Source organism: Podarcis vaucheri (assembly GCF_965113315.1).
Source record: "Podarcis vaucheri genome assembly, chromosome: 15".
In the NCBI taxonomy this organism is placed as follows: Eukaryota; Metazoa; Chordata; class Lepidosauria; order Squamata; family Lacertidae; genus Podarcis; species Podarcis vaucheri.
In genome coordinates this window covers 32,032,420-32,054,668 of record NC_138753.1, presented here as the reverse complement: position 1 = coordinate 32,054,668, position 22,249 = coordinate 32,032,420, and the positions used below count along the sequence as shown (strand labels likewise).

General features: G+C 46.2%; 1 protein-coding gene across 3 annotated transcripts in view; it reads right to left on the bottom strand.

The window, feature by feature from the left end:
* Window positions 1–969: 969 nt before the first annotated feature.
* Window positions 970–22,249, bottom strand: part of KIRREL3 (kirre like nephrin family adhesion molecule 3) — a 767,195-nt gene continuing 745,915 nt past the window's right edge. For all 3 annotated transcript variants that reach the window (XM_082200407.1, XM_082200409.1, XM_082200408.1), the window contains 2 exons: window positions 4,866–4,952; window positions 970–2,815 (listed from right to left, as the gene is read on the bottom strand). In XM_082200407.1, the coding sequence (XP_082056533.1) occupies window positions 2,372–2,815; window positions 4,866–4,952 (531 nt within the window). In that variant the 3' untranslated portion in view covers window positions 970–2,371. The remainder of the gene's footprint in view (window positions 2,816–4,865; window positions 4,953–22,249) is intronic.

The following is a 22,249-nucleotide window of genomic DNA, read 5'->3' as shown; positions in this document are numbered from 1 at the left end:
CCGGTTGGTTCTGAGTGAATATTGTCACGCTTACTGCAGTTTCAGTGATAGATATTTGGGGATCATTGTTTTGCTACTATACCCGATGGTCATTTTATAACTGTGTGTGTAAGTCGTCTAGAAACATTTTGTATTAGGCAACAGTTGGTTACCGGGTGGTACTGATAATGCCAAGGTTGCAGGATCAATCCCTGTATGGGACAACTGCAATTGCAAGGGGTTGGACTAGATGATCCTCAGGGTCCCTTCTGACTCTACAATTCCATAAAATTAATTTTATAACAATAATACTTATGGTACATTTTGATCACCTAGCCCATGGGTAGGCAAACTAAGGCCCGAGGGCTGGATCCGGCCCAATAGCCTTCTAAATCCGGCCAATGGACGGTCTGGGAATCAGCTTTTTTTTCATGAGTAGAATGTATGCTTCTATTTAAAATGTATCTCTGGGTTATTTGTGGGGCTTAGGAATTTGTTCATTCCCCCTCCCCCCAAAAAATATAGTCTGGCCCCGCACAAGGTCTGAGGGACAGTGGACCGGCCCACGGCGGAAAAAGTTTGTGACCTCTGACCTAGCCACTACTTGGCATTGAATGGAGGGCACTTCCAGACTTGCCCTTGTTGGGGTGGGATACAATCACATACTGGTAAATTCAGGTTGTACAGTTATGGTTGGTTAGGAGTCCTTGTGCAGCAAACCAACTTCCCCCAAAGATTGGACTTTTTGCATTGAGACGAGTGATGGTGAAATGTATAGGAAAGTGTCGGACAACGCTTGCTTTGATGCAATGTCACCTTAACCCCTGTGCAAACAAATCAGAATGAATGTTCAGTGAATAGGGTATCTGGAAGAGCCCTGAGATCGTGGGGCATTCTGTAGGTATCTTTCACCCGAAAAGGTGTATGTAATTTCTCTTTCGCAATGGAAACCTTCTGTTTGGCAAGTTTCAAATGAATTCACTGCAAAGGCACTTGTAACAACTCTTGTATTAATTTTCCAGTTGTGCTATTGGGGGGGGGAGGGGGTAAGAGAATAGGGCGGGGGGAGGAAATACACAAGCAGCAGTAAGAAAATGCTCTATGTTCACTCGCAGTAGCCCCCACGGGAAGGGCCTTCTCTGTGATTGTCACACGTCACTCTGATTATGAGCTCAGTCCTCTGTCCACCAACAGTTCCTCTGCAGCTGATCCAGACCAGAGCGTTCCTGTTGTGCGTGTCTGTCTGTGTGTCTGTCTGTCTGTGTGTTCTGCTGAGAATCCACACTTTAAAAGTTTTCAACTCCAGGTTTTGTTTTGCTTTTATAGTCCAAAGACACACTGTAATATTATGAACACTCAACACCAAACAAAAAGAAAGTAAAAAAAAAAAGACGACCAGAATTAAGCAGTCAGTGCACACTAAGTTACACTAATGACTGTTCCTCTCCCCCCTCTACGGAACTTCCTTAAAAGTAAGCCAAACTCTTTGAGGTTGCTTGAAGACATTTTTTTTGTGTGTGTGATTGCAGTTTGCAAATGGGGCTAAGCGGCAGGAAGGGCAGTAGACTGGCAAACTTGACAGCTTTGAAGGTGTGCCATCTCCAAAATGTCCAGTCACGAAGTGATGTCATGGAGGAAGAGGAAGCGGAGGGGAAAGACACCAGGAGCATTGGCCACCCTCTCTTTGTGAAGTGACCAAGAACAGAGGTCTTGACAGGTAGCATGTATGTCTCTCCCCATCAAGTGAAAATGGGAGAGGTAATCTTCAGAGGAATCAGGAAATACAAAATTGCTGGTCAACAGGAAGACCATGTGTTGTCTCAAAACATCCTGCAGCCAGAAGAGCTCATAGGTTTTGTTCCGACCTACAGATAATCAAACGAGTTGCCTGTCTTTGGGCCTTCCGTCACTCCCATGGCCCCCTAAGCCCAGTCTGCTGCAGGAAGAAAACAGACTTTGTTGTGCTTAAAATTAGTTTGGGTTCAGCTGCCGTAGGTTCTCCCCACCTGCTCAGTAGGGTCAACAGATCCAGGAGGGGAAGATACGTGTCTCTTTGTATGGACTATTTTACCTGCAACACAGACTCCTAGTCCTAGCTCCCGTCGCCTTGTGTGTTGGGCTGCAGTTTCTCCTCTTAAGTGAGGAAGAGGGGAGAAAGTGCCTTGAGGCCTTATAAAGAAAAAGTCACTAGAATGCAAATAAAACCACAAAACAACCTCCACCCACCCAGAACCTGCCGACCTCAGGAGGCTCCTCCACCCCGGCTGGCGGCAGGGCTGGGTTTCAGACTGGGAGGGGAGCTTGCCTTCTTCCAACGTCCCAGCCTGCTGCTCCTCTTCCTCCTCCTCCTCCTCCTCCCCACCACCGCTTCCATGTCCCAGTCCCATCCTCCTCACACATGGGTCTGCATTCTCCTCTGCAGGGGCCGGGAGGGGTCTGAGTTTTGAGAGGAGGACTGGGAGTGGTGGGAAGAGGAGGCCGAGGCCTTGCTGGCCTTGTCGAACTGTACGTAGCCGTCCTGCTTGCCGCTGCTGCTGACGCTGCTGTCGCACTGTGTGTCCAGGAAGGAGCTGCTGTCGCTCATGGAGCCCCGCTGGAATTCCCGCTCGCACAGCTCGATGGAGCTGCTGCCCATGCCCAAGACGAAGCGCTGGCTGTAGTCGTAGAGGCGGTTCTGCCCGCTCAGGGTAGTGTAGATGTTGGTGAAGGACATGCCTGTGGGCACGCGCTGCTTGTTGGCTGGTCTCAGGTCCGGCTGGCAGCCTGAGAGGGAAATGGTGGGAGTGGAGTGGTGGTCCTTGAAGGTGTTCACACTGTAATAACCATTAGTGGGATCCTGGAAGAAATGGGGGGGGGGCGAGAGTTATTTCTTGGCTCAGGGTGCGTGCTTTGTGTTTTAGACTTCTTGGTTTATGTTATGTACTGAAGTTCTCACCCTGGGCCAGCAGGGGATACTGTAGATAGTTATGCAAATAAGGGATCGAAAGTGACGTTCAGTGATTGGATAGTTTTAGAAAATTGTTACAGTTATGTTGTACTGGAGCTCTATATAAGCAGGCTGACTGAACCCTTCAGTTCAGTTCTGTTCTGGCCTGTGGATAAACAAGAGCTGTTTGAAGAATCGCTGTGTGGTCTGATACGTTCACCCACAACTTAACAGTTTATACTGTTGGTTGCGCCTTTTTTAAAGAGTACAGTCATACCTTGGAAGTCGAACGGAATCTATTCCGCAAGTCCGTTCGACTTCCAAAACATTCGAAAACCAAAGCGCGGCTTCTGATTGGCTGCAGGAAGCTCCTGCACTCAATCGGGAGCCCCGTCGGACGTTCGGCTTCCAAAAGAACGTTCGAAAATTGGAACACTCACTTCCGGGTTTCGATCATTCGGGAGTCAAGGCATTTGAGATCCAAGGTACGACTGTATTTTTTTACCCCAGCATTCAGCCAGAGTGGCTTACACACAATAAATTTAAACAAGGCAGTTCCTGGCCTGCGGACTTGCAATCTAAAAAACACAACATACAAGGGGAAAAGGACAGCAAGGGGAGTGGGAGGGGAAGGAAATTCAGGTGCAAATTCTTAAATAGTAGTACAAGTAGGAGCCATTTTAGGAGTGTCCAAATGACATGTGATCACCGACACGCAGGTACTTTTGGACCCGGAAGAGGGAAATGGTCGCCGCCTGTATTTCAAATCATGCGGGCAGGGAAGAAAGGACATCAGATATCATTGTGGCATCAGGTGATTGACAAGCAAGTGGCCCCACCCACCTGCCACACTTGGCCTGCGGGGATGGTGGTGGCAGATAATTGTTAGGATATAGTTCCGTTCCACCTTAAAAGGGAACAGGCATGACTGTTGTGTCACATGCCTGTTTACTTCCAGTACAGTCTGCTGGGAACTTCTGTTTGTATATAGCTTTTGGGTTACTGCTGTTTTGCTGGAGACGAAGGGAAGGGAAGCAGATATGTTTTCCTTTGTTCTTGAACTATGCTGAATAAAATGCTGTACATTATGCTTGCACATTTCTCTGTGAGAAGATTTACACACTCTGCTGATAGAGCGTGCACGGGTCTCTAAACGTATCTGAGGCTCGTGTCACTGATTGATGCTGTTCCAAGGGAGACTGGCTGCTGGCCTGTGGCTGGAGCCAGTTGGGGGCCTGCCTGATGCCCCTGTCTTCCCGGCAGTATCCCAACAACAATAATCAGTTCCCTGCCTATGTTTTAGTATATCTTATCTACAATGAGTTTTGCATTACATGGTTTTAGCAGATCTACATTGAGTTTGGCACATTGTTTCCCAAGCTGCCGCTGGAGGCATTTGAGTGCTGCAGTAACTACCAATTTGAATACTGAACTGGGGGGCTGTTGATGTAACCACAGGATGATGCCATCACATGCTGAACTCCTCTGGGCCGCACTCTCACCCATGTTCTCAATATGATTGAGTCTGGCTGTGTGTATTGCCCCAAATTTCACTTTAATTGCTTTGTAAAAGGTGGCAGCGCTGGTGGTTACCAGCCTCTCATGGTATAATGAAGAAACATGGCTACCTGCTGTGACAAGTACTTGAGCTTATTGTATTGATGTTGATTCTAGTGGCGCTTCATTGGCTTAAACCGTACTTGACTTGTTTTCCTTACCGCTTGCCAGATACAGGTGACTAAGGAATCCCTGGATCTGTTAACCCCAAGGTAGCATTGTTGCCTGCATGAGTAAAGTAGTCAGTATCCTGTTGCCCAGGAAAGGAGCCCCTGTGGCCTTACAGATGTTGTCTGGACTACAAGTCCCATCAACTCTGGGCACTGTGTCCACACTGATGGGAACTGAAGTCCAGGACCATTTCCAGGGCCACATGTTCCCCACCCCTGCTGTAGTCAATTACCTTCAAATTCTGAAACTCCTTCTCTTCCTCCTTGAGCACTTCCAGCTGCTTGAGGACCGAATCCTGCTGGAACTCGCTCCTGTCCATCTGCAAACAGGAGAGGCAGATTAGCAAATACTGTTGAAGCACCCATCCATGGAATTAATCTGGGTTCGTCTTTCAGCCTGCGGCAGCAGGAACATTGTCAGATACCTCAATGGCACTGCTGGTTGTGAAATGCCTTCTTCCCTCTCACCCCCATATCCAGCATTTTTGGCAGTTTGGACAGGGAGCAGGGTAGAAAGGAGGATGGAATCATCCAGCTGCTGTCAGCAAATCTCTTTCTCCTCCTCCTCTTAGATCTGGGTTGTAGCAGAAGCTCAGTAGCGCAACTCCTCTGCTGAAAACCACCCCTTCCTAATTGAAGTTTTATATGCACATATTTGCAGAGCAGGTATGGTTTGGCTCTGAGCTTTTGCAGGGGGTCACCGATTCTCACCTGCACCGGTTGAGGGGTCTGAAGTCTTTAGCACCCAACTATTCAGAGATCCTTTGTCTCATTTCCCTCCTCTCCTGCCCCAAATTAAAGACTGCTTTCTATTTTACTTAGACAGACGGATCCAAAAGGAAGAACCCATTCTCCCAGCCTCATTAGTTTTTCTGCAAAGGATGCTTCTGATTGGGGGCAAAGTACAAGTTAATTAGAATATGGCTTTAATTACCCTTCTTTCAGGAAGGTGGGATGCACGAGATCTGAATAGTTATCAGCCAATTTCTCTGTTGCCTTTTATCTCCTCTAGATATTGATCTCTTCTCTTCAGCATTCCCATTTTTCTCTTTGCCACTGAAGTCTGGGGCTTCTGGTGGAATTACCGCTGCTGAATGCAGAGGCTAATCACAATTCTAAATCTACAATACAGTCCTGATTGTTGCTTGGCGTCTAGCTTTTCTTTTCCTTTCTTTTCCTTTTTTTAAAAAAAGCTTGGCAAATGGTGGCAGAAATCCTTCCCCTGCAGCAGTTTCTCTTGATCTGTCAGAAAGTCTTTGATACAGCTATTTAATGCAATAAATTAAGGCACCTGTTTTTTTGTTTTGCTCGGAGGTGAAAAAAAAAAATGCTGGTAGCATCAATTGATTCAATAGAATAAATACATGTGTCAAAAGTATTAAATCTGGGGCGGGGGGAGAAAAGAGAACACACCAGCCAAAATGGGCAATGTGGCCTCTCTGTGGGCTGAATTTCCAGTTGCACTGCAGTCCTGGCCTCTCAGTTTAAAAGGATAGGGGCAAGGAAATTTGGAACCTGCACTGTGTGTGGATATGCAGAGAGAGATCTCTAGGCTGCTAATTTTGAGGGTCACGAAAGGGCTGTAAATTGTTAGTTATTTAATTCAACACTATCTTACTGCCAGGGAGTAGGGAGAGGGGCTTGTGGAATTTTCTGCACCAGCTGTGGTTGGCCCTGGATACACTATAACCTGGCCTGGGATTAGGGTTGGATGGATCTGTCAATTTTGGTTCTCTCAGTTTCCCATTTCCCTCCCATTTTAAATTGAGCTCTCCACATTTCAGCAGCAATTTGTGGATTTTTTAAAATAAAATTTGACAGCATTTTGGTGTGAATTTTCTCCAATAAACCTATTTTTGTATGCAATTTGATTCAATGTACACAATTTTTGTTGCTATTTTCATTAACATGTGCGTTTTGATGCACACTAACCATTGTACAGTTAGTACTTTGGTTCTCGAACGTAATCTGTTTTGGAAGTCTGTTCGACTTCTGAAACATTCAAAAACCAAGGCGCAACTTCTGATTGGTGCAGCCGCCCTGGAAACAATAGCCGACAAATGCATTGGACGTTCGGCTTCCAAAAATGTTTGAAAACTGGAACACTTACTTCTAGGTATTCTGCGTTCGGGAGCCGAAATGTTCAAGTCCCAAGGCGTTCGAGAACCAAGATATATGCATTTTTATGCACGTTACTTGCTGGGTAACTGCATTGCAAAATGTGGAGATATGCAGATTTTGAAGGAAGCTGATTTTTTTGGGGGGGAGGGGATTGTTTTATGAAGTGTGAGTTTGATAGATTTGTGTTTAAATGTAAACTTCATTGAATTTATTGCCCAGCCCAGCCCAGCCTGTGTGTGTGTGTGTGTGTGTGTATTGGCATTGGCCATTTGATACTGTCTCAGGCAGTACCCAGGTGAGTACAATCTAAGGGGTTTTATCTGGTGCTAGTCCTACTCGGAGTAGAGCCACTGAAGTTAATGAACATTATTAACTTAGGTTCCTTAATTTCAGTGGGACTATTCTGAGTAGAATTTCGTTGGCTACTACCCTGTGCCTTTAAATAGCTTGTGGTTTCCTTGTTGATCCTGAAAGATGTTATTTTGGTTCCTTTGTAAAAGGGCTGATGATAGTCAATCCCCTGCTGTCTTTGCCGTTCAGTTCCCAAAGCAGGGAAGGGGAATGTTTTTGTGTTTTTGAGGGGACCACATTCTGGCAGTGGGCTATCTCTCCTTTCAGCCAGCCTAGTGATGCTCAGGACTGAATCCAAGATCTTCCACATGCAAAACGTGTACTGTGTCTATGAGCTGTGGTCCCGTCTTAAAACTTAATTGTGTTGAAGTCAGCAGCTCTGCGTGCTCAGGTTCAAGCCTACAGTAGATCTTGGGCTGATCACTTGAGGAATGAGAAGCAGGGATTTAACCCTTGTGCCACCACCATCCAACACTAGGAGGTGCTGTAGTGTGGGCTAGGAAGTCCACTCAGTGGTGGCTGTTGCTCCATGGAACTGATGGGGTGTAAGGCAGGGAGACCATCAGTAGGTGGAGCCAGAGCCTATGAGAGACAGAACCATCTCCTGATTGGTTGTAAGAAGGCAGGCTGGTGGGGATTGGTTTAGCATAGATTAAGGTGGCTGGGGCAGTGCCTGATTTGCCTGAATGGATCTGCCTCCATTGAGTCCACTGCTTCAGAGCTCATCCCAGCCTAGGTGGTCTTCGGCAAGGACTTATCTTTGTGGCTCCAGACAGTAGTTTTGAAAGCTTCTCTTCCTTTTGGAAGCTGAAGTGAACAAGCATGTATGCAATTTTCACACAAGGCAGTGTACTTGGGCACACTCCCCACTCCCTTCACTTCCAGTAAGCTTATCTCTCTGCACATCCATCTCTGGAGCAGTTCTGAGATGTAAATAGTGGCATTAATCAGCAGGTGGCAGTATAACCATATCAGCTCAACACACTGTGTGTATGTTAGAGAGCTGCTTAGCTCCAGAAAAGCACAGTTGTTCACAAAGGAAAAGCCACATGAGTTAATTTATAATTCTAGAATTAAGCCATTCATTAGTGTGACCTTTAATAAAGTTTACACTGCGGTTTAGTTCAATATGATCTCACTCCAGCAACTAACAGCTGGAGGCTCATTCCCCTCTCCTTTCCTTTATACTCTCTTCCATTTCCACCTATTCCCCAGACCTGCCCCTTAAATTCGGTGGGTTGATATAGGTATATATATTTTTAAAGCCCCGCTGCGTGCAAAAGAGGGTCTTCCTCTCAGCTGATCTGCCTTAGCAACCTGATACACCTTGAGGGTTTGGGCACGGCAATTAGAAGACTTGATTTTAGTACGGACAGAGGAGACTGGATAAATCAAAGACAATGGAACTGTGATTCCCCCTTCACCTATTAACTATGGAGCACATGGCTTATGGAATAAGTGCTATGTATTATCTTGCATACTAGTAGCAAACCCATTCTCTGAGTGTCAGTACGTGACTCAGCCAAACCAGCACTATCCACAGGCTAAAGGGAGGTATCAATAGGCTCAGAAGATGGGCAGCTGGGAGTGCATCTTGCTGCAGCAAAGGAACAACCAGGAGCCCACTCTTAGCTCCCAACCGCCCCTTGGAAGCCTTTCCCCACTCACCCCTGATGTGGTTCAGTGTGGTACCTGAATTTCAAGCCTTGTGCAAAGCTCTGTAAGTGTATACAGCCATACCTCGGGTTACAGATGCTTCAGGTTGCGCATTTCGGGATACAGACATGCCAAAACCTGGAAGTACCGGATTGGGTTACTTCCAGGTTTCGGCGCTCGTGCATGCACAGAAGCACTAAATTGCGCTTTGCACATGCACAGAAGCGCCAAATCACAACCCGCACGTGCGCAGACGCGGCACTGTGCTGCGGGATGCGGACGCTGCGGGTTGCGAACGTGCCTCCAGCACAGATCACATTCACAACCCAAGCGTCCACTGTATTCTGAAAAGGATTGCAATGGGAAAGCTCTGAATTAAAGAAGGTGGATGCACGTGTGAATTTGGAGAGCAGGGACAAAAGCTAATGTTGTTAATAATAATAATAGGACTTCTGGATGCACAGAGGAATAAAATGTGTGTGTGCACACGATCAGGTTTAGTTACTATCTACATTAGTGCTCAAATAGTGGGGAAAGCTGATGTGTGTGTAGTTCCCTTAACGTTACTGATGAGCCTTACCCTGATTCTCCACAATTTTGGTCAAATTGTCACACACACACACACACACACACACACACACACCTCAGCACTTTGTAGTCTTTAAAAACAACAGAGCTGCTTTGAGGGGAAGAGCACAATATATATTTACTAAGTAAAAACAATAAATTCATAGTGAAAGGATTTGTTTTAAAACAGGGTAAGGGAAGGAACAAAATAAAAATTCGGGGACATGTATACAGTGTAGTATCTTGATGAAACCACAGAAAAGAACAGCAGTAGAGAGTTCTTCTTCCTGTTCTACACAGATGCATTATGGGAGAAATGAGGGAATCCATTCAAGTCTCTGAAACTTAGTCCACTGATAACTAAGCATGTGACTGGTTAAGCTAAGAATGTGACTGACAACTCAGATGCCTTCCAGCCACCTGGCCTGCAGCTTTGGGATGATGGATCATGTTAGAAAGGATCCACTGCAGCCTCAGATCACAGCTGGGTGTGCCATAACAAAGCACACTCTTGGGAAACTTTGCTTTGAGGAACACATGCAGAGTCCAGGGCCATACTGGTGGAGCTCTCACTTGAATCTGTTCACAGCAAGCAAACTCCAGTCTCAATTAGCAAAACCACAATGGCAACAATGCAAAATGGATTCAAAAGGTGACATGACCTGGCAGGATTAGCAAGTATCAGGGAAATGCAGCCAACCTCTTCTTACTCTCTTGCCAAAATACTTGAAATTGGCAGACTTCTTCCTTAGGCACCGAGTTTGTTGCACACAGACCCTGGCTTCTAGAATCATGGGGAGCTGTGTTCTACTGAGTCAGATCGCAGATCCAATTGTCTACAATGACCAACAGTGACTTTCTATATTTCAAGTGGAGTTTCTCTTGGTCCACCTGGTGATGCTGGCGATTGGACTTTAGACCACTGGTCAATGTCCCTTCCTGGCTTAAGGGGAATATTGATTTGATCAATGCCCTTTGTTCCCTTGCTTCAGGACCGCCTAGGATCTGTCCTGTCGCTCAGGGCCATGATAAGGCTATGAGTGGCCATCCTTGAATCTAAAGTGGTGCATCCATCTCAAGGTCACTGAAATCAGCAGCTTGAGCTGGAGAACTTGAAGTGCAGCAAGCATCAGCCTATTTTAGCTGGCAAAGGCAGAAGTCCTGACTCACTGCTATGATCATGCTATTTATACCATGTCTGGCCAATCCAGATGCTCCATACTGCCAGCCAATTGCAGAGGGCAATGTTGGCCACCCCTATAATCCCTCCGTGCCTGAGCATGCTGTGTGCCTGCAGCTCATAGCACCTCGCTAGGTTTCCTTCCCATCCCAGAGTTCAAGCCCAGAGATCCTGAAACTACACATGTTTATTTAGGAATAGATGTAGGTGCCTTATATCAGGCAATGACATTTGTCCATCGAGACCAAATCTGCTGTAACAGGGGCATGGCAGTTCCATACAGGGAACTCTGTCACCCACCTGATAACTTCAAATGCCTTTTCCTGGTTGTGTTTGTGATGTACCTGCAAAATCCTATGAGCTGAATTGCTGCCCGTGCTGCTTTCTCATGAGGAAACTAACCAGGCGGTTTGTGGGCAAGTGTGGCAGGGAAGCAAAACCAGGAAGAGGAATCTTATTGCTACATGTCACACTGCTGACAAAAGCATCGATTTTGCTATTTAGATGTTGGTGAGATTTAATGAAAAGCATAAAATGGAAAGTGCTTGGCTAGATTATCCCCGTGAACAGAATACTCATCAGGAAGCACTCAAAGCACATGTTTGGAAGAAGGGTGTCGGAAAGAATGGGAGAGTTTTGGCCCAGCAGTCAACGTGGAACTGGTCTACTGGCCAGGATGGTAAAAGGGACTAAGAAGTAAAGCCTTTTGTAGCATCAAGGGAAGGGGAAGGTGTTGAGAGTGTTTTGCAGAATGGGGTGAGGAACAGGTTAGAGAGATTTATTGACTGATATTTTCTGAAAAGGCCTTCTCTAGTGCTTTAACCTCTAAGCACCTGACAGTAACGCATCTCAATAATAATAAAAAATTGCCGCAGTCATAATAAAACACCTAAAATCAGCATTAAATGGTTTTTAGCTTTGTATAAGTTATCACTGGCGGTTCCCTCGCTGCGAGAAGCCAAGTTACAGGGAACCAGGCAGAGGGCCTTCTCGGTAGTGGCGCCTGCCCTGTGGAACGCCTTCCCACCAGATGTCAAAGAGAAAAACAACTACCAGACTTTTAGAAGACATCTGAAGGCAGCCCTGTTTAGGGAAGCTTTGAATGTTTGACAGACTACAGTCATACCTCGGGTTGAACACGCTTTGAGTTGAGCGTGTTCGAGTTGCGCTCTGCGGCAACCCGGAAGTAACGGAGAGCATTACTTCCAGGTTTCGCTGCTCGCGCATGCGCAGACACTCAAAATGACACCATGTGCATGCGCAGAAGTGGCGAAAAGCTCTGGAACGGATCCCGTTCATATCTAGAGGTGCCACTGTATTGTATTTTAATATTTTGTTGGAAGCCACCCAGAGTGGCTGGGGAAACCCAGCCAGATGGGTGGGGTGTAAATAGCAAATTATTATTATATTTATTTATTCATTTATTTATTACTGACAGCCTTCATGGTTCTTCATGTTTCTAAAAGGAGATGATAATAAAGTCTGCATTGGCAAAGTGGAATGCCCTTAATAGAGATGGCCTTGTGTTAATGATCCAGCTGGGAGTCCTGCGTTGAGATTCTTGCATTGCAGGGGGTTGGACTGGGTGGTGCTCAGATTCCCTTCTGACACTGCAGTTCTATGATTCTATGGAAACATGGCTCTCTTGTTGTGTATGGACCCCAAGGACAACCTTGTCCTGTTAGCTGTCAGGTAAGGGATGTGCCTCCCTCTCTGGGCACCTGCTTCTGTATATAATGCAAACTCTTCTCCTGGACTCATTGGCTCTCCCTTCCTGGCCGCCATATGGCCAAAGATTCCAATATGCTTTTGAGCTTTGGTTACGCTGCTGTCAACACAGATGGCTGGTGATAAAGCTACCCACAGACCTGTTAAAGTTGAGTAGCTGCCATTAACTTATTGCCAGGACCGTTGAATTCAAGGGCATGTCCAGATTTTGTGGGGAAGTGGAGGTGGAGGGAAAACAAGACAAATGGCTCCTAATTCCTTCTGGCGCTGTCGCTCGCCAGCAAACAATGTCAGACTGGGAAGTGAGTGGTGGCCGAGTTGGGGATTAAGCCAAACTCAGCAACCAAGTAGGGATTGTTTTGTTTTGAAAACTGCCGCCCCCCCCCCCCCCCGTTCCTGGAGCAAACAAGGTCTTTGCTAATCAATTTAGCCAGTGTCCTCGATTTACACCATGGCACAAGCTGGTGTTGTGAAGCCTGATGATCATACAAACTTCCACCATTGGAAGGCAGCAGTTGGCTGTTTTTAGAGAGGTTGACTGCTGCTGCTGGCTGTTTTGTAGTAACAACAACACTCACTGTGTGCTCCAAGTGCCTTGCCTTGCATTTATTAGCTCAGTAAATATTAAAAATAACTCTGTAAGAGAGGGGATGATCATCCTTACAGACTCTCTCTCTCTCTCTCTCTCTCTCTCTCTCTCTCTCTCTCTCACACACACACACACACACACACACACACACATCTATGCAGGACATATGGGCAGGACACAACCCAAATATGCAGGATGTAACCAAAATGTGCAGCAAGAAAAGTGCACCACAATGTTGTAGCGCCAAGTGCTCCTGTTCCCTCTACCAGCCAGCCTCCACCATACTCTGATATATGCAAACTCCCCGCTCCCTCTTCCTTGTGTGGGTTGAAATGTTTGAGATGGGGTGGGGAAGGAGCACATTTCATCCTTGCGTGTGAGTACTGGGTGGGAGACAGCAACCTGGGTGTGACTGACAGGTGGCAATCTGTATTATTTTATACAGATCTGTCAGTGGATGGTAACATTGTTGTCTTGGTGTTTTTGTCATATATTTCAGGTTGAGTAGAAAGATTGATTGGTGATGTAGTGGGAGATAATTGGAACTCCTGGGTGGGATGGTGTGTTTGTGTGTACTGATGAATTCACGTGAGGTGTGGGAGTAGAATGGGTTGAGTGATATGGAACAAGCAGTTCGTACTGTGGTTTTGTGTAACTGTAAGGCAGAATTTGGGTGGGATGTCTTTGCGTTAGTGGGATGAGTGTTGTATAGTGAGGGTCAGGATGTGCCTTGCAAGAGGCGGGGTGAAGAGGGAAAGGATCTCTGACGCTAAAAGATGTTTCAAAATGTGCTGCTATGTTTTCGTTTGGGTTTTTAAAAGTTGTTTTATGCATTATGTTGTAGTTTTCTTTTATACTGCATTGTATTTTATTATACAGTAGTTTCTCTGTTGGAGATTATGCATACTGGCTGGAGAATGAACAAAATACAGTCAATATAAGCACATTACTTACGTATATTGACCGGGAGATGTGCCCAATTCCTTCTTTACAGAAGGATTCTGGACATATACTTCCTGAAGCCTGGTGAGTGTGCACAGTGGCTGGTTATTATGCACATTAACTACTCAATAAGTGAAATAAGTGATGCTCAGGACTCGGCCACTTTGAAAAAAGCCACGGTTTCTTGTTCCATCAAAACAAAACAAAACTTTATGTGAGTGTGTGTTAACTGGGCACTTGGACTTTCACTGTGGTTTCCAGTACAGCAGCAAAAGTCACACCCTAAACTTGGCAAAAATGCTGGGGTGGCCCATCCTGCAAGCATTTACAACCTGGTCTTGGTTCCACTTCTACATGCGCTACTTTAGCATCCTGTCTGGCAAATTCCCATTACAATCAGGCACATTTAAGTCAATCGTTTAATGGGCAATTGCAGTTGTTAATGTGTCAGCAGTGCAGCTGAGATGATACCTTTTCATTCTCCACGTTGCATTTTTAGAGTTAGGTAACAAATTGAAAACGTTCTGCAATTCGCATAATCATGCCCTTTGACATTTTAAAAAAACAATCATTTACATCAAACACTGACTGAATGTTCTGATGGTGGTCACTGTATAGTTGTGGCTGGATCTATGATGCTAGTTCTGACCTTCAAGGATGGAAGGCTTCCTATCAGCAAAGTGACATGTAGAGGTAGCCTGTTCAATAAAGAAGCAGGAGCAGCTCATTTTTTCATAACAAAGTGAGAGGCTCAAGCATTCTTAAGCTAAAACAGGTGTGGAACCTCAGGTCCAGAGGCCACATGTGCCTCTAACTGGCCCTTGGGACTCCCTTCAGGGGAAACCACACCCTTTCTATCCAGACCACACCTCTCACCAGATTTGCTTCATACTCTCTGAGGTTTTTTTGTTTACCTGGAAGGTATCATTGATTTGTGATAATGACTCTTGTTGCCTAGATGGAGGATAGGCTGTGTGTGTGTGTGTCCGTGCGCGCGCACACATAGGAACTAGCCTACAGTACAAAGGTAAAAGTTGCACTTGTTGCTCATGGTACTACTAGGCTCACATTGATCCTAGCTCCCCACACAAATACCAGCCAGCTTTCTATTGCACAGCCTGCTCCATTCTCTGCTGTTGGTTTAAACATGAAATATGTTGTGCACCAGTCACTGATCCTTCTCATCTCATCTCCTCTCCCTTCTTTTTCTCTCTCCCCACAAATTTGCAATAACTGTGGGGAAGCTTCTTAGAACACTTCCCACAGCTCCAAATGAGCAGTGTTTTGATCTAGAACACAGTTGATGGCTATCCAGGGTCGCTTTGGGTCATGTGAGATGATAAGGTTTCTGAAAAGATCCAGGCTATTAATGTGATTACTAGCATCTGCTGGGAAGATCCAGCTTTCCCAAAGAGGTAGACTTTCATTGAGTGACAGCCTGATCCAAAGTAATTTCAGGACCTGGCACCTGAGGCTTGTAAAGGATGGCAAGATATGCAGTGTCAAAGGGAGGGGGTGAAGTTGGAGTCAATCCACTTTAACTGCACAAGATTATGAGGCAGAGAGGCAGAGAATTCATTGACAAAGGCGGAAAGGATGAAATTAATTACAGCTCTAAAATCAATAGACTTGATCTCTTTCTCTCTGTTTTTTTAAAAAGTTATTGACAATGAAAGTGAAAGAAAAATGGTGGGGTGAAAAGGACATAACACAGACTTGTTGTGTGTGTTGTGTGCAGGCATGGATGGTATTGCATGCGTGTTACGTGCATGTTCAGTACACACACATGTATGGCACACAGCAGAGTGTTTCAAAACGGGGGGAAATGGCAAAGATCAAGCTCTGACTTCCACAGTCAGAAGGAAAGAGAGGAGCTATATGAGAAGAGGAGACAGAAATTATCATCCCATCCTAAAGATGAGAGTAGTTCTGTTGATGTGGAACAGCTCACCCTATTGTAACAGCAGCTTAATGTATTTCATCTGGCTTTAAGGCCCACATGCTTTCAAGCACAGCTTCACAACAATAAGGGCTAGAATAAGGGCTGTTGTTGTTGTTTTCATGTACAAAGGCTGAGATTTTCTGGAATCTGCTCCTCAGCAGTCAATGGCGTGGTGCTCACCTGACCTCCCAACAACTGAGCCACTGCTGCTTACCAGGAAGGAGAGGGATGAAGCAGCAGGGAGGTCAGTGCAGCACAAATGCACTGGCAGAACCAGCTCCTGCCTCTGCCTCTGCCCCACACCAACCTCCCTACTGGCTCCCCACTTCTTCCTAGTAAGCAACACAGTGGCGTAGCGTGGGGGTTGCAGGGGGGCAGGGCGCACCGGGTGCAACATCTGGGGGCGCGCGCTCGCACTCGCAGCTCTCTGCCCCTAGGGCAGAGGGGGCGCAAATTACTTGCCTTGCCCTGGGTGTTGACAACCCACGCTACGCCACTGAAGCAGCACCAATTCAGCTGCTGGGAGCACTGCTGTCCACTACTGCTGCTCCTGAAGTCACATCCTGCACTTTTACAACTTGCAAAATATGCACACAACCCAGTTACTAGAGGTCTGGTGAGTGTTCGTTTCTGATTTAGCTGGTGTTCTGTCTGCCATACTTCATTTGCAACTTATGCTACACCTAGGGATTTGAGATAAATTTGATTTCGTTTGCACTTAAAAGCAAACCTACCAAATTTGCACTTTCTGAAACAATGTGTGGAAAAACACACTCCCTGGAAAGTGTGTGTTTGTTTGTTTGTTTATGCATTTTTAACCCAGCTTTCCTCTGAGGAGCACAAGGTGGCATGCATGGTTCTTCTCCCTCTTTCCATTTTATTCTTACAATGACCCTGTGCATGGTAGGGTTAGGCTAAGAGACAGTGACTGGTCCATGGTCACCTGGCAAGCTTCAAGGTTAAGTAGGGACTTGAACCCTCATCTCCCAAGTTCAATACTGTAACCACTACACTACACTGGCTGTCTTGGTGTTACTGCATGATGCTTTTGAATTATGGTGCTGGAGGAGACTCTTGAGAGTCCCACGGACTGCAAGAAGATCAAACCTATCCATTCTGAAGGAAATCAGCCCTGAGTGCTCACTGGAAGGACAGATCGTGAAGCTGAGACTCCAATACTTTGGCCACCTCATGAGAAGAGAAGACTCCCTGGAAAAGACCCTGACGTTGGGAAAGATGGAGGGCACAAGGAGAAGGGGACGACAGAGGACGAGATGGTTGGACAGTGTTCTCGAAGCTACCAGCATGAGTTTTACCAAACTACAGGAGGCCGTGGAAGACAGAAGTGCCTGGTGTGCTCTGGTCCATGGAGTCATGAAGAGTTGGACACGACTAAATGGCTAAACAACAACAACAACAGCAAACTACACCGCCAGGGTCGTCTTAAGCATATCTGGCACCATGGTGCAAAGATCCTTCCGGTGCCCCCCCCATTTCCCAGAGTTGTCGACCTTTTCCCAAGCCTCTGCAGGGATCGCTCTCTTCCCGCAGACGCTTGGGAGGCAAGCTGCATGCCCACCAGCCACATGGTTGATGGAGCACAGCTGGCAGGCATGCAGGCAAAGGGGAAGCTGCCAGCAAAGCCATTCAGCTCCCCACTCGCTGGGGCACCCCTGAGAGGCTAGCGCCCTGGCACAACAAGACAGTAAGCCCAATAGGAAAGACAGCTCTATACATCACCCTGGGACTGCTTCTTGCATTTTCAGCCCTCCCTGCAGCTCCAGTTCCTTCTCAGCATGCCACATCTGGAGTTTGCTGAGCTTATGATACCCCTGAATCTGCTTGGCCAGACCACTCAGACTCTGACCTTTGTCTGCAGATCACTGTCACTTTCCCAGCTTACTTGTCCATGGACCCTGGAAACTGGATCTCTTGACCCCAGATTTTGCTGGTCTTGCTGTGACTGACTCCTCCTAATGTAGAGATGAGGAACTGGATCCATCCAGTGAGACCTACTCCACCTCTTGCAGGCCAAGTTTGACAGGTGGGTGGGGACTCCCAACTGTCAATCACCAGATGACACAGTAATGTCACATGGCTTGATTTTGCCCACACAGATTTGGCTGATCATTTGGGCTTGCAAAGCACTGTGCAGGATGCTGTGCGAAGCTCTGATAGCCAGCTGGATCCCCACCCATAGTGGGCAGAACATTGTAAGCTGCTTTACTCCAAGGTTAGATGGCTGTCCATTGATTCCAGTATAGTCTACTCTAACTAGCAGCAGATCTCCATGGTCTCAAAGGTCTTCCCTCCTTCTTATTTGGCACTGGATCATTTGAACTGGCAATACCAGGGATCTTTTGCATGCTCCTAGCATGTCCTTTCCCACGGAGCGATGAACTGCCCCAGGAACCTATAAGTACCTCTTTATACAATTGTAGTGCAATTAAATACTTTAGGTAAAATATATATAAATATAATAAGGGAGGGAGACTGACTTGAACAAATATGACTTGCATTTCGAGCAGGCAGCCTGAGCAGTAAGACTGCATCTAGGTGTGCTAACTATTAATTAGGAAAAGGGTTTGAGAACCGTCGTGCTGATTGCAAAAGCAGTGGAGAGGAATGAGCATGTGATACTGTTTTTTAAAAAAATGAAGAAAAAGGGATCCTGGCAGTGTTTATCCAATAGGACCTCAATAGTGGAAAACATTAAGAGAAGTTTCCTAGGGGACAAAGAAAACATTAGCAACGGGCGACCCATCGTGTTGGGAAGGAGCAAATTACATAGCACAAACCTGATTGCTTTTCTGATGGAATTACAATATTAGCAGTTGAAGGGAGGTGCGGTTGCTATATGTAATACCTTTAGATTTTCAGCAAAGTTGTTTGGATGGTGTCTCGCCAAGGCTCCTGTAGGTAATTCAGGCTGGTTTGGAAGCGAGCCCTGTTGCGTGGATTGAGAAATGCGTGAAGGACAAGCAGAAAGGGTAATGGTGTTCTGTAATGCATTGAGTGCTGGGGAGGTGTCATCTAATGGAGCGCTGTGTTGGCTGATGTTCTGTCTGCTCCTATTTAACATCTGCATTATATGATCTCTATGTGAGAGGACTCGGCATGCTAATCATAGTCACAGCTGATATTAAATGGCGAGGTGTTGTGAACATCGGAGAGGGCAGAGAGATAATTCAAAGGGACACAGAGAGGTTAGAAATGTGACCAGGAAATACAGGGAGTAATGAGATTTGGCTTGAAGGCAGCCTGCTAAGAATGGAGGCAGAGCATTTGGGTGCGCGATTTCCCTTTCTCTCTCTCATTGGGTGGAAAACAAGTGTGAGAAGCAGTAGCAGCCCATGTGGCAGGGCAGAGACACCATGCAGAGATCATTGTCACTGCAGCTTACCTGGAGAAGGATCATTATACTGGGCTCTGCTTTGGGCAGCAGTGGAATATCTTGGACCAGCGTGGCTTTGGGAGGGGCCTTCCTAGCCATTTCAAACAAGCCGTGGTGGTTTGCCTGAACAGTTTGTGTCCAGAAAGTGTCTTGCATAGGGGAGTTGCATAGGCAACACCCATGTCTTCAGCTGCTGTAAATTTGCTATGCAAGTTCGTTTTTGAGATATTGCGAGCTAGTCCTGCCAGCCCGGCATAGAAGGTGGTGGCGGGAGCTTGCTTGCAACACCTAGAGATGCTAACTATGACAGGCAGCCGATGGGTGCAGATGACAGACCTCCAAGAAAGAAGGATTGGCGTGTGGTTGTTGAGTCAGAGTCGTGATTGGAGTCACCGCCTCCCCACACTGCCATTTCCCCAGAACCCCTGGCTCAGTCTACCCACACCAGTTTGTTCTGCTACCTTTGTGCCATCATTGTACAGCTTGCTCCCTTGCCAGGAATTCATCATAGCTGCTCATTAATGAGGCTGGATTCTTTAACTTGATCTGTCAGCTCATTGACAAATTTTGGAGACTATTATTAGGCTCTTATTGAGGATGCACAGGACGGACGTTTTATTGCTGAAGGCAGCAGCTTGTGCGTGGCGTAGCGAGCAATGAGAAGGAAATGCACAGAGGCTTTTTAATGATCTGGAAGGAAATCTTCATTAGCACTGAGATCCTGCTATCAAGAGGGGTAGTATCCCAAAGAGAGAAAAAGAGAGAACTTCAGGGCATCAAATCTTGCATAGAGCAAGGATGGACTCATCATCCTCTTTAAGAGCAGAGTTCCAGCCAAACTTTTGCAGTGGAAGAATGTCTATTCTTGGGGAGAGTGCCTACTATTTAGGGACGGATGGATCTGTCAATTTTGGTTCTCAGTCTTCTGATCTTAAATTTAGTACTCCACATTACTGCAGATTTTTGTGACTTAAAAAAAAAATCCTTCATGAACATGGTTTTTTTTTTTTGCAAGAAAATTCCCCTAATAGAATGGCTTTTTGTCTGCCATTTTGTATGCCCATCAAATAGAAGGGGAAGAAATGGAGGCAGTGAGAGATTTTACTTTCTTGGGCTCCATGATCACTGCAGATGGTGACAGCAGTCACGAAATTAAAAGACACCTGCTTCTTGGGAGGAAAACAATGAAAAACCTAGACAGCGTCTTAAAAAGTAGAGACATCACCTTGCCAACAAAGGTCCGTATAGTTAAAGCCATGGTTTTCCCAGTAGTGATGTATGGAAGTGAGAGCTGGACCATAAAGAAGGCTGAATGCCGAAGAATTGATGCTTTTGAATTATGGTGCTGGAGGAGACTCTTGAGAGTCCCATGGACTGGAAGAAGATCAAACCTATCCATTCTTAAGGAAAGCCCTGAGTGCTCACTGGAAGGACAGATCATGAAGCTGAGGTTCCAATACTTTGGCCACCTCATGAGAAGAGAAGACTCCCTGGAAAAGACCCTGATGTTGGGAAAGAACACAGGGCACAAGGAGAAGGGGACGACAGAGGATGAGATGGTTGGACAGTGTTCTTGAAGCTACCAGCATGAGTTTGACCAAACTGCGGGAGGCAGTGGAAGACAGGAGAACCTAGTGTGCTCTGGTCCATGGGGTCACAAAGAGTTGGACATGACTAAACAACAACAACTAAGTCCAGCATCCTGCTCTCACAGTGGCTGACCAAATGCCTACTGGAAATCTGCAAGCTGGACATGAATGCAACAGCACTCTGCCCACCTGCAGTTCCCAGCCTCTCCCATATTGCCTGGCTCCGCTTGCCTCACTGCCACCAGCCCAACAGGGCCGGCATGGTGGGCGCTGGGAAAGGGGGTACTGCTCAGTGCTCATGGGGTTTTCCTCTCCTCCCACTCCACGGCCAAGGGGACAGGGAGGAGGCCCGAGTGGTGCTGGAGGGTGGAGGTTTCTGGGGGAGCCCATGCTGGGGTATATGCCAGGCTGAGGAGAGAGGCTCCTCCCGGTCCTTTCGGTGGCTTCTCTCGGGGGGGGGGGGGCATCCACACTGACTTGGGGTAAGGAAGCGGCAGCAGCTCAGCCTTCGAAGCTGCCTCCAGTTTCTTGCCCTCTCCAGCTCCTGGCTCAGAGCTCAGTGAGATGGGGCTGAAAGTTGGACCTTCTCCAACTTTGAATAAGAAAACCAAACCCTGCATACCATTGCGTACTACCAGAAAAAAAGCACTGGGGTTCAGCAAACCTGTCCATTTTGCTTTCTATCTGTTTCTCATTCTCCCCATCTCCGGTTTATTTTGCCACTTCAGTTTGTGATTTCTTTTAATTGATTAATTAATTTCTCAGGCATCTACTGCTAAAATTAATCTCATGGCGACTTGCAACATAAGTGTGTGTGTGTGTGTGTGTGTGTAAGTGTAAGTGGTTAAGAGTCCATAGCCCTTCTAAATACCTGAATATCTGAGGGTCAGTCAATGGTCTTTATCAGGAAGGCTGAACATGAATAGGGGGAGGCTTGTCTCTTCTCTCCCCTGACTGGAACACAGGTAGTAGCAGGCGTCTACATACCTATCAATTGTCTAGTTCAGCCCCAAAAAAACCCACATTGCAATTGGAATGATTTTATGGTTTTTTTAAATCTTGTAACTTGTAACTGCATGCTAGAAAACTATTCACTATTATTATTTTATTTATTTATTTTATTTGAATGTTGTCATGAAAATTCACCAGCAATTTAATGTGAATTTTGCCTAACATGCACCTTTTTAAAAATGCAATTTAAAAAATACAAAAAAGCAATGTCCCCTAATATAGTTTACTTTTGCACATTATTTTCACTAATATTTTCATCTTTGTACACACATTACCTTAGTGCATTTCTCTGCCCAGTACTGTGAAATTCAGAAAAGTGAGAAACTTGAATGACGGCTGTGGTTTTGGTTTATGTATCACTTCAGGAATTGCGGATTAGAAAAGTTTGCCTCTAAATGCAAACTGAACCGCAGCCCTCCAGCCGTAATGCAACACTAAAATATCTACTTTGCTTATTTATTTTTTTATCCTGGCCTTTTGCTCCAGGCTGAAACAATCTGGGTGTTTCTATTTACCAACTTCCATTTGGGTGTGGGGCAAACAACAG